Genomic DNA, 13,268 nt, shown 5'->3' on the forward strand with positions numbered 1-13,268 from the left:
AGTGTGGGAGGCCGGCGGGCGAGGACGACCCCGGGCCGGGGCGCAGCGGGAGCCCCTCAGTTCGCCACTCCCCCCACCGTACAGCCCCCGCCGTCCCCAGCCTGCAGCCGGGCCGTCGGGTGGGGGCCGACACCGCCCCTGCACGGAGGCCGGCTGCGCGCGGGGCGGGGAGCGGCGGGCGGAGGGCCCCGTGGAACCCGCCCCCTCCCGCGCGGTGGCGGTGGCGGCGGCGGCGCCGGGAGCTGCCCCCGAGGCCGCCGCCCGGCCCCCGCCCGCGCGTCAGCGCGCCCAGCCCGGGGCGCCGAGCTCCGCCCGCGCCGGAGGCCCCTGCGCGCAGCTCCGGGTGCCGGCAGCCGGGCCGGCCGAGGCGGCGCGGGGGTGGGACGCGGGCGGCCGCGGCGAGCGGCGCTGCCCGGGCCGGGCGCGCACGGCGGGCGCCCTGTGAGCGGCCCCGATGTGGCAGGAGGCGATGCGGCGCCGCCGCTACCTGCGGGACCGCGCCGAGGAGGCGGCGGGCGGCGGAGACGGGCTGCCGCGGTCCCGGGACTGGCTCTACGAGTCCTACTACTGCATGAGCCAGCAGCACCCGCTCATCGTCTTCCTGCTGCTCATCGTCATGGGCTCCTGCCTCGCCCTGCTCGCCGTCTTCTTCGCGCTCGGGCTGGTGAGTGGCCTCCCCGCGGGTCCAGCGCCGCGCCTTCCCCGGCCCTGAGAGGACCCCGGCCAGCCGAGCCGCGTCCCGCTCCGGGCTGCCCCTCGGCCCGCGGCAGCCCCTCGGCCCGCGGCTCCCTGCTTCTCCTGCTGGCCCGCGGCCCGGTGGGCTCTGGCAAGGGCTGCGGGCGAGAGAAAAGTTTCCTGGGAAGGCTCTTCCCAAAATAAAGTTCCCGAGGTGTTCACCAGGTGGACGGGCAGGGCGTGTGCTTTTTGCATCTTTGCGCACCCGCTGGCAAACTCTGCGCTTTCCGCCGGGCACCGCTGCCCGCAGCGCTCGAATAGGTCTTCCCCGACTCAGCCCTGGGCTTCCTGGGCGAGTCGCTGTCTCCTGCCCGGTTCCACTGGCATGGCCCCACAGTTGGCATTTTAGTTGGGATTGGGCGTTATTCAACTCTGCAGAAAGCCTGCCTTGGGAAAGTGGTTAATGACAAGGAAAATGAAGAAGAAAAATTAAGTATACATCTTTGCCTTTAAATCTGTATGCATTTAGCCCTTTAGCCCGATAGACGGAAAGTGATGTGGTGTTGACTTGTGAATCAATCTTTCATCTCAGAGACTACAGTTAAGAAGCGTTTGGGATGGACGATTGCTTTCCCGTTTCTAAAGAAGTAACGTGTTTAGGGTTTTGGACAGGTTATTAAAGTGGATTTCATCACTAGGAGTATAATGCAGCTCAACAGCTGATGTCAGTTTTGCCAGTTTATATTTTTCAAGCAGAAATCCTTGGCTCGCTCCCTTGAAAAGTGAGGGGAAGTCTGTAGATGGCGATAACTTCCTGTTACTGATCTCTGAGTGTGTGGTTCAAACTTTTGCACTGCCTGTGACATGCATGTGCAGATTTTGTGCGAGGCATTGATTATCCACCAGTGAGTTTTTGTTTTTGTTTTTTTTCTTTTTTTAGTCAGTGGTTGATCTGTGAATGTGTCCACTGGGTGATGTATTTTGAGCTTAGAATATAAATATGTGCCTATTTATATGTGTCCACCACCAAAGAAGTGGATGTTGCTTATATTTCACCATGCATAAAATAGCTGTCCTTGGTATTTGGCAATTTGTTTAGGATATCCGGAGCCAGATGGTGTTCAAATGTTATGCATGGGAAGAATTGTTACCATCATGTTTTTAAAAAATAAAAAAATTCCCCCACACCACTCAATGGTAGCTGTCTACTGATTGAGTTCAATGAGGTAAGAATAGAAATAGAATGTAGGAGGCCATGAAGTCACAGATCACACACTGGCTCTTGTACTATCAAACCTAGAGCAGAGAGTAACTTTTGATCCCTGTAGTCTAGATAGGAGTCCGGAGAAACCCTCACTCTCTCCACATGTAACCAGCCTTCTATGCTCTCTGGAATGGCATTTTTATCTCTCTTTACTACTTTTAGGAACAAAAAGGACTTGGGGAGAGACTTCTGCTCAGTCTCATGGGCAAGCAGGATCTCTAAAGTCATCTACTTATTATTTTTTACTTGCCAGGAAGAAAAGAAACATCAGAGTTTTCCTTTGGAAATCTGTTCTGCTGGGGCATTTCGGCTTGTGATTCTCTTGAACCTGTAATTCAAACCTGCTCTGGCTTGTTCTCTTCTAAATGGAAAGGAGCAGGTGATGACCTATTTATAGCAGCATTAATATATTTAAAGACAAGTGTGAAATTCATGCTTCCTCTGCACACACCACTTTGTTTTCTGTGATGGAGAATTCTAATTTCTTAAACCTCATTGGTAGAGATTCTTGAATGGGTCACTCAGAGATTTAGCATTATTGGGCTTAAAGCACCCTTCTTTGAATTGTCTTTGTTCTTTATATTTGTGTGTCTATATTCAATTCCTTTATGTTCCATTTTGCTTGGTGCATCTGTGGTAGTGGTATCCTTTTCAAAGCGTTTTCCAAGCATCTTTACTTTTCCTTGATAAATCAATCATTTTAATGCTCCTCTTGCCTTCAGCTAAATCATTTTAAGCACAAAGTGGGCATTTCCCACAGCATGGCTGTCACCTATGGTGAGGTCCAGAGACAGTGAAATGAATCCTGTCCTTGGCCATAGCTAATTCATGGTCTCATGTCTACTATGCGCACCCTTCAAAGAGATAAGCTGTGCAGAAATGTTCCAGAATCAGGGAGGGTTACTCAGTCTGATAGAAAAGCCACCTTCAGGCAGAGACCAGCTGCAGGACCAAGTCGGAAGGAGCTATGCCTAGGAGAAATGTGCCCTGTGTTCTGAAACCGGACCTGAGTCGGGACTGGGATGATGTTGGGCTCCCAACAGCCTGTTTCTATTTTGATTTTAGAAACACCATAACCAGCATCTCTGCTTTCCAAAACACGTTCTCCATCCAGATAGTCAACGATGGCTGGGGTAGGGACATTTGAAGGTAGAATAGGGCTAAGGTAAAGCTGTGTTCATGTAATTAGAGATGAGTTCATTTCTTGGGCTGGCAGGGCTTCGCTTCAGAGAGGTCTACCTTGGGAGGTGGGAATGGCTGCTTTGGGACCCTGCCAAGGTTTCCATGCTGGAGCACTTTACTTGAATAGCTGGGCTGTCATGCAATTCAGGAGCTAAGCAGATCTATTTTTGCTGCCTAAAATCTTGGACAGATTCCTTTTTTTCCCCCTGAATCTGCCTGATTTTGATTTCCATTGGACTTTCATCAGTTCTTATAGAAGTTTGGCAATCTGCTTAAAGCACATCCCTAGCCTCCTAGAGCATTTGGACTACAAAATGCTCTTAGCATAATGCAAGTACATAGAGATTTTTTTGCTGTATGTAATTGCCTTTGTAGAAGTGATTTGGAATACATACTAAAAAGAAAAAAGCAAGCTTCATTTTGATTTAATATTTCCCTAATTGATATTGTTCACAAAGTGATTTCATTTAATTTCAACATTTGATCAATCCTTGATTCTGCATTGTTGGCCCTAAAGTTAAAGTAATCCTCAAAGTTTTATATGCTGTAAAAGTAAATTCTGAATTGAAACTGTACAGTCTTGGTTAATTTATTATTTTCTACATGAAAACTATTAAGTAGTTTTAATCCCATATTTGTGAAGAATTATTTGAAGACATGAAACTCAGTAAATATAAAATTTGATGGCATGTCTTGAATTTAAATATTCTGTTTAATAATATGAGTAATAGTTTCTGCTGTTTATCATGGAGAGTATTCATGAAAAATCTGATTTATAATTTTTTCACCATCAGCTTGTTGAGTGCCTACCAAGTGCCAGGAATGGCAATAATGCTGGGCATGGGGAACAAAATAAAATTGACCCCTGGCATCAGAAAACTCAGAGCTAATGAAATGAAATTTTAAGTCATAAATCTTATCATGTCACTTGGTTTTTAATTTTTTTCTTTTTCTTTTTCTCATTTTTTTCTCTTTCTACTTTGTTTTTTGGAACTGGTTTTTATTACTGAATGCATGAAAACCCTTTTTCAGAATTTAATACTCTCATTTATTATATCCAAAATCAGCCAGCTGTTTTCAAAATTTGCCTGTCAGTGTTAAGAAAGGTTGACATAATTTTTTTTTATTTTGTCAGGATACCAGCTGGCTCCAGCCAGATTTGTTTTGGCTAAAACTTATGATTAGGAATAGTCAATATTTCAATATAAATGAAAAAATTGTATTCCATAATTTTAAGTAGTCAGAGAAATAAAGTAGATTTTTTTTTAGTATGATACTGAAATAAGAGTATGCACTTTTATTAACTATAAATAGGTAATATATGTGACTGAGAATATGGCCCACCTTGTTTCTTTTATGGTGATGTAATGAGCTAGATATTTAAAACAATAACCAGAGGTATTTTTATGATGAATCAATTTTCCAACATCAGATATTTTTTCGAAGGGCAGATTTATCAGAGAGGTTCTTTTGTGTGTACATAGAGAAAGAATCTTATTCTTCCAAAACAAATTAACATAGCTAATTATTTGTAGAGGCCAACCAACTTTATTATTCCAGACAATCTTTCAGCACCCCCAATAGGTGGAAGAATCACCTCCTTCCTTGGGGGTTGAAGGATGGGAGGGCAGACAAATGTGCCCAACATCCCCTCTAAGAAGCAGGAAATTCTGTGCATGCTTTCTCTAGTTTCCCTTGTGGAAGGGAATAGAGCATGTTCTTAGGTATTGCAGTAAAGGTAACTAAAGATTCGTCTTTTTATGCATTTCTATACATGCAGGAAATCTTACTCTGCAGGTGCTTGTAATTTGCAACCAGTAATTCTCTAAGTCGTTTCAGTTATAATTTACTTGTGGTATAACAAAGGCCAAGGAAAAACTGTAATTTTCTGCAGGAAAGATGGTTGCAATTTAGAGGCCTAGCTAGAAAGGATTTGGAAGCATCCTTTGGATATTGAAATGTATGATTAAATATATACATGGCACCTTCCTTTCCCGTTTTGAAAGGACAGTGGAGTGAAATGGTTGAGAGCATCTGCCTGTGTGGGAGTTGTGGCTTTGTCCATTTCCACTTCTGTGACGTTGGGAAAATTGTTTAACCTATGTCTCAGTTTCCTTGTTTGTAAAATGGCATGGTACCTGCCTTGTAAGCTGATGGTCTCAATTAGTACATGCAAAGCCGTTAGAACAATGCCTGGCATAAAGTAAGCCTCCAGGACTGTTAGCTGTTCCTAGGTCTTTGTAGCTGCATTTTCACTGTTACTGTGAAAGAATACTGTAGTCACATTGCATTAGAGCCAGAAAGGTGCTCATTCTACCGATGACGAAACTGAGACCTGGAGAAGTGAACTCATCTCTTCAAGGTCATGCAACTGCTACGCTGTCACAGGGTCACAGGGCATTTGACTTTCCCTTGGTGACTTTGCTAGAGAAGATTGAAGGTCTAGAATTCCCAGCACTGGTCTTGGAAAATAGCAAGTTTTCTTGTTGAAATTTCTTACTGATATGAACAGCCTCAATCTTCATTCTGTGTAATGGAGTTACCTTTTAATGTTTTTCTCTTCCAGAGTTAAAGGAATTCAGTAGAGATGCTTCCTCATAATTAATTCACTGACGTGCTGGCATTATTTATTTTCATTATGCTAAATGTCCCCAGTGTCTTCCCCATCAAGTGGAGCCTCAAATGTGGCTATGCTTTTGTTGTCTGAGAAGTCCTGGCATATGCACCATGGGTGTGAGAATCATTCCTATTAAGCCGTGATTCTTACTGATAATTTAAAACCGAATATTCTACTAAAAATGGAACAACACTGTTAGAGCTGCGATATTCCTGTGTTGAAGGTGTTTTGTGTGTGATATATTTCATGAGAAATTGTCAGTGACAGGAGAGTCTGAGCTGGATGTTGGGCATACTCCACTGGTATACGGGTTCTTCCTACCACTTGATATTGACATCGAGACAATTCATTGAACCTGACTCATTTCTTCCTTCATTGAGTATTTAGAGCACCTGGGTTGGGGGGGCAAGCACTGTGATTGACATCACCCTGGATGGCACTCCACCCTGAACTGGCTCACCCCTCGCATGTTGACATGATCCCTTAAATACTGGTGACTGCTCTAGGGCAAGCTATCATCATTATCATATCTAAGGACCACAAGAGCTGAGGGCATTCAACTCTGACCCTCTCCACTTTCTGGATCTTCCTGAGTGGCTCCCCTCATCTTAAAGTCTCTTCCACGTCTCCGTGCCTTATATCTAAACGTTTGGGAAGACAGAAAAGGATTAACTTAGCTCATGGGTTTGGTCCATTTGACAAAATTAAGCCAGTGCTAATTCTTCAGTCCTTTTTTGGTATAAGGATGCAATAAAGAATTACAAGGGAGAGGATGAAGAGAGGGTTAGGAGAAGACTTTGTTTGTTCAACTGGTTTTGGCAATGTTAGACATAGTTTCTTTGGTTCCCTCTTTTTGCTTCTGCTTATACTTCTGTCTCCAGGAGCCAGATGCAGGTGAGAGTGGGGTAGACACAGTAAGAAAAACCTCAACCGAAAAAACCATTGTGGGCTGCTTTACCAGCTAGTTTTCTGACTCTGCCTAGAGTTCTAGAACAATTGTGCCAAGACAAAGAGAATGAAAACACAGACCTGACCATGGCTCATAGAGATGTGTAAGGCAGATTGTATCTCAGAGTTGAACCAAGTCACTTCTGAAAAGCTTGGTGCTGGAAATGGGAAAGTTCAATTATAGGGCAATTAAAATATGTTGAGTAAATAATTTATTGCATTTGAAACATATAGACAGAAAGTATAATACAATCGTTTCATTTTAAAAGATTGTAATTCTGAGGATTTCTCAAGGTGGTCATTATTTTCTGGGAGAGTCCCGTGAATAAATCAGGTCTCTAGGGTCATCACCCCATAGAAAGTTCCTGGTAGAAAAGATGGCAGATCAGCACTATTGTAATGGGAGCCCTGCCTGCAAGATCTTGGAATTATGATTTCTACCCATTTATATCAATGTCCTTTGCTGTCTCTCAGACATAATGATGCTGGGGTATTGCAGCTAGGACAAGCCAGAGCTCAAAGGTGCTGGTTTTTATTCCTGTGTGCTTACTCCCAACACTGAATTATTTTTTGTGTGTGTATATGTGTGTGTGTGTGTGTTTTTAGTGTCCTGTATTTTTTTTTTTAGGTATATAGAGAAAAAAAGAGCAAATAATTTAGGTATCAAGTTACTAATGATCTGTGGTCATTATGAAAGAAATAAAATTTTAGACTAGTCCATTACTAGAACTAATTAAAATTATTGTTAAAAATTAAATACAGAGATCAGGTTAATGTGAATAAAACAGATAATCAGGAAATGTTAGCATAGTTCAGACATATGGTCAACCTAATGTCTAACTCTTTCCCATCATTGACTTGCAGTGCATTCAAATACACAACCTCCATGCTCTTTGGAATTGAATTTTAGGTGCATAAAATAGAATTACTCATTTGATTAATTCAATTAATATTTGATTCTCAGGCATAATCCTCATTAATCTCTATGTGGCTCATTTATAGTAAAATAAATTTTCATGAATCCATTTTGAACTAGAATATCTCTAATAGGAAATTTCTTTCTATATGCTCAACTAATTCCATTCTACTCTCTATCCTCAAATGTAAACTTCATATTGAAATTGGATTTTATCATTCTTTTACTTGTCTTTTTGTTCATTTTATCATATATAGACACATACACATAAATGATATATATGTGTGGTGTGTTATAGAAATTGAGATTCATTTACCTATTTTTTCCTTGTGGAGAATCAATTGCCACTGATCCATTTCAATTACTTTCTTCACATCTGTCATATATCAAAATTCTACATATGGTTGGTTGGTTATGGGCTGTTCTGCCCCATTGACTAAGTTTTTGTTTTGTTTTGTTTTTATCCTTTCAATGCTACACACACACACACACACACACACACACACAAAATTACTAAAGTGCCGTAATAAGTATTGTTGATTGTGGGGACAGTGAAACTTCTGCTTCAGTATCTTTGATAGTAGTAAGATTGTCTAGTATTTCTAATTTTATTTCTTGGGTCAGTTTCAGTAAGTTGTTTTTCTAGGAATTTTTGCATTTCATCCAAATTCTCAAATTTAACTGCATGCTCATTTTGATAATAATGTTCTCCTTTTGATGTTTTACATATGCTTTATTTTTTATTTTTATTTATAATAGTTTTTATATGCCTTCATGTATAATCTCACCAGATGTCTTTTTAGCTTTTTCAAGAACCATCCCTCTTTGTTTATCTTATCCATTACTTCTTTTGTGTGTGTTTTTATCTTTATTATCTCCTGTTACGTCAGTCAGAACATATTAGATTATGTCATGGAAACAACTCCAAAGTCTTCCTGGATTAACACAACACAACAAAGGTTTATATTTTGCTCAAGATACACGGTAAAGATGATTCAGTAGAGGGACTCTGCTGACAGTCCTGTCACTCAGGGTTTCAGGATGAAGGAGGGCACATCCCACAACACACTTCTTTCCTAATTGTTGCACCAAGGAGGAAAAGCTTGCTTCCATATCTAACTACTGGCGATGAACACTTTCCACATGGAAGTGACACATCACTTTCATTCATTTTTTATTGGCCAGAGTAAATGTTCTTAGTTGTCTTTGGTTGCCTTAAAAACCACCATAAAACTTAATGACTGGAAACACCACCATCATTTATTTTCCTCCTGAACCTGCAGTTTGGGCACATTTGCCAGTGGTGGCTCTTCCTTGCCCCATGCATCGGCTGGGGTGGTTTGAAGGTTGGGGCTTGCCTCCGTTGAAGGTTTACTCACTTCTCTGTCTGGTGGTCATGCTGGCTTGCAACTGAGATTCAGCTGGCACTGCTGGCCAGAACACCTTCATGTGGCCTCTCTTCATGATTACTTGACTTTCTCTTGATATGGGATCTGGTTTCAAGAATGATCATCCTAAAAGAAAAAGATGGAATTGCATGACATTTTTATGACCCTGTCTCTGAAGTCAGGGAATTCTGCCATACTGTATTGATTGAGGCATCATGAAGACCCTCTCAGGTGGATGGTCAGTCTAAGGGGATAGAACCTAACTTGATGAAAGGAATGTCAAGCATACATGGGATGAAATGTAGATTGTCCCCATGTGTGGAAAATACCATCTGCTATGTTACCTTACATAGCCATGCCAAACTTTCATATGCCTGGAAGAAGGATGTATCAATTAACTTGTGCTGTGTAACAACCAAAAACTTAACAGATTTGAACTACTCTTTTTTTTTTTTTAGCTCATAATTATGTGGGTCAGGTCTTGGGTCTTCTGACCTAGGTTTCCCAGTTGATCTCTGCTGGTCTGTCTCATGTTTGTGTGCTCTACTGGCAGGTTAGTTAATTGCTGGATTACTCAAAATAGCTACATTTATGTGTGTGGCCAGTTGGCAGGCTATCCACCATGGCTGTTGAGTGGGGTGCCAGGTCACTCGGCTGTCTCCTCTCATTTAGCAGGCTAGCCTGAGCTTCTTTGCATGGAGTTCAGGAGCTTGCAAAGAGCAAGAGGAAAGGGACAAGCCCCACTGCCCAAATCTTTGTTCAAGTTATTGCTTGTGCCATGCACCTGCCATTAGATTGGCCAAATGGAGCCATGTGGCTAGAGCCAGATTCAGTGTAGGAGAGAATTACACATGGGCATGGATACAGGGAAGGGGATTATTGGAGCCAATTTGAATTTTTAAAAAAGCTGTAACAGAAAAGCAAACTAGAATGCTGAGCAACCCTAATTACTACAGCAGTCCACCTACCTGGTCACCCAATATATAGTTTATTCCCATTTATTTATTTATTTAGAGACAGGGTCTTGCTCTGTCATCCAGGCTGGAGTGCTGTGGCACGATCTCAGTTCACTGCAACTTTGACCTCCCTGGGCTCAACTTATCCTCCCATCTCAGCCTCCTGAGTAGCTGGGACGCAGGTGTGTGCCACCGTGCCCTACTAATTTTTTTTTTTCTTGTAGAGATGGAGTTTTGCCATATTGCCCAGGCTGGTCTCAAACTCCTGGGCCCAAATGATCTACCCACCTCAGTCTCCCAAAGTGCTGGGATTACAGGCATCAGCCTCTGTGCCAGGCCAATTTATTCCCTTTTGAAGAAAATATACATACTCCCTTTTCAGGAGAGATGACCCTAAAGTCTTGTCTGTGAAGGGCAGTAAGCTCAGAATCTAGGATCTCTAAGGGAAGGGCACTCTTTTGTTCAAAGGGACCAATGAATGTTCTTTTCTCCATCAAGCCTGGGTGTGGCTTCTGTGATCTGGAGACCAGTGGTCTAAAAAGACTTGTTATCAGCCATCTACCCAGCCACCTCATATACCTAGGATAACCACAGTAAACCCTTCTGCTATCCCAAAAGAAGGATGAAACTCATTGGCCCTTGGCTCACAGCAATTCTAAGTCCACCTGGGCAGGCAGGGTGAGGGTCCCTGGCCCAGAGACTAGAGATTGCTTCTTCATTACAACCAGACTCTTGTTTAGGAGATAGTCCCCTTTTCTTCTGTTTTATGTGGCCTTTGAATCTTCCCTGGGAGGTCCTTCTTCTTTATTTACCATCCTCTTAGCTACATTTGAACTGAATACTTGGATATTCCCTTCTTGGGGGCTGAGTGACTTTCTCACCTCTTGTCTGCCATAAATAAGAAGGCACAGTTTCTCTTAAGTCTAGAACATCCATAGTTCAGGTTAGTTTTTTTTGAGGAACACAAATCTCTCAAAACTTATTCAACCTCGTAATGTCAATAGTCACAGCCAGAGTTCTTTTCAAGACATGCTTCTTGAAAGGTTTGCTATTTTTCTCTGCCTTCTCATGCTATGTCTGTCTCTCTCTCTTTCTCTCTTTCAGCTTCTATGTACTTTAAGCCTGTATGGGAAACACACTCTGAGTTTACTTTTCCCTGTGCCATTTTGTTCAGTTGAAATAATTTCCTGGCACCACACTCTTATTTAGAAGTTAACTTCAAGGCACCTTTATCCATTTGGTTTTCAACAATGGGTTATCTGAGGGTCGGATGAACTCCAACAGTGGTGGACATCGCAGATTGCATGGTGACTCTGTGGCCCATTGTCAACGTTCAGACCATTCTAAGGTCTGGTAACAAGACAGCAATTTTTCCTTTCTCAAAAGAAGAATAATTATCTCCACAGTTACTCAGAAGTCTTTGTAAGGCACTGGTTTGGGTGGAAAAGTCAGAACATTCAGGGAAATCTGAAGACAAACATGTTGTATTAGTCGTGTTTTCACACTGCTATAAAGAACGACCTGAGACTGGGTAATTTATCAAGGAAAGAGATTTAACTGACTCACAGTTCTGCATTGCTGGGGAAGCCTCAGGAAACTTACAATTGTGGCTGAAGGGGAAGGGGAAGGGGAAGGGGAAGCAAGGCATGTCTTCATATGATGGCAGGAGAGAGAGAGAGCGCGAGCAATGGGGAACTGCCAAACACTTTTAAACCATCAGATTTGGGTGGGGACACACAGCCAAACCGTATCACATGTCTAGTCAGCCAAAGAGTGGCGAAAGGTGGTGCAGCTTGGTGAAAAGGTCGATGGGCGTCTGTTGCTTCTGTGTAGCCGCTGACTCTGTGCTTCAGCAGCCGGTGTCTGCTGGGCCCCCATTCATCAATGGCCACAAGTTGGGAAGAAGAGCAGGACATAGAGCCAGGGAGAGTGAGGATGTGCAGAAGCCGGCCTGGGACCCCGTGAGTGTCCATCGTCATGTCTGACCATGAAGACTTGCCTCACTGTTGCCTCAAAATTCTGGCACAGATTCTGGCACAAATTCCTTTCTCTTCAGTTCTTTTTTTTTTTTTTTTTTTTGAGACAGAGTCTCGCTCTGTCGATCCGGCTGGAGTACAGTGGCACAATTTCGGCTCACTGAAACCTCTGCCTCCTGGGTTCAAGTGATTCTTGTGCCTCAGCCTCCCGAGTAGCTGGGTTTACAGGCATGTGCCACCATACTCAACTGATTTTTTGTATTTTTTTAGTAGAGACGGGGTTTCACCATGTTGGCCAGGATGGTCTTGATCTCCTGATCTCGTGATCTGCTCGCCTCAGCCTCCTAAATGGGTGGGATTATAGGCATGAGCCACCGTGCCTGGCCCCTTCTGTTCAGTTCTAACCAAGAACTCCAGAGGGAAGGGGATTCTGGGAAAGGTAACAAGCAGCAAAACTGACACCTAAGCAACTCAGTTCAGTATTTGAACTTGTAATTTTCCCACCAGACACCACTGTTACCACGCACCACAAATGTTGATGTGCATTGTTTTCATTATTCTTTAAAAATTTACATTAGGTGGCTATTATTATTATTATTATTTTGAGACAGTCTTGCTGTGTCACCCAGGCTGGCATACAGTGGCACAATCTTGGCTCACTGCAACCTCCGCCTCCCGAGTTCAAGCGATTCTGTTGCCTCAGCCTCCTGAGTAGCTGGGATTACAGGCATGTGCCACCATGCCTGGCTAATTTTTGTATTTTTAGTAGAGACGGGGTTTCATCATGTTGGCCAGGCTGGGCTCGAACTCCTGATCTTGGGCAATCTACCCACCGCAGCCTCTCAAAGTGCTGGGATTACAGGCGTGAGCCACCGTGCCTAGCCAGGTGGCTATTATTAAAAAGTAAAAAAGCAAAAAAACAAAAAACCAAAAACAAAAACAAAAAACAGATGCTGGTGAGGTTGTGGAGAGAAAGGAACACTTTTACACTCTTGGTGGAGTGTAAATTAGTTCAGCCATTGTGGGAGACAGCATTACGATTCCTCAAAGACCTAAAGACAGAAATACCATTCAACCCAGCAATCCCATTACTGGGTATATATCCAAAGGAATATAAATCATTCTATTATAAAGACACATTTATGTGAATATTCATTGCAGCAGCATTCACAACAGCAAAGACATGGAATCAACCTAAGTGCCCATCAATGGTAGACTGGATAAAGAAAATGTGGTACATATACACCATGGAATACTATGCAGCCATGAAAAACAACAAGATCATGTCCATAGCAGGGACATAGATGGAGCTGGAGCCCATTATACTTAGCAAACTAATGTAGGAA

The 13,268-nt window shown here is 43.1% G+C and overlaps 1 protein-coding gene across 2 annotated transcripts in view; it reads left to right on the forward strand.

The window, feature by feature from the left end:
- The first annotated feature begins 295 nt into the window (after nt 1–295).
- ADCY2 (adenylate cyclase 2) overlaps nt 296–13,268 on the forward strand; it is a 435,133-nt gene continuing 422,160 nt past the window's right edge. The window contains exon 1 of one of the 2 annotated variants that reach the window (XM_016952932.4): nt 296–664. In XM_016952932.4, the coding sequence (XP_016808421.1) occupies nt 455–664 (210 nt within the window). In that variant the 5' untranslated portion in view covers nt 296–454. The remainder of the gene's footprint in view (nt 665–13,268) is intronic. The other variant, XM_054684164.2, reaches the window with a different exon arrangement.

The sequence above is a fragment of the Pan troglodytes genome, chromosome 4, assembly GCF_028858775.2.
Source record: "Pan troglodytes isolate AG18354 chromosome 4, NHGRI_mPanTro3-v2.0_pri, whole genome shotgun sequence".
Taxonomy (NCBI): domain Eukaryota; kingdom Metazoa; phylum Chordata; class Mammalia; order Primates; family Hominidae; genus Pan; species Pan troglodytes.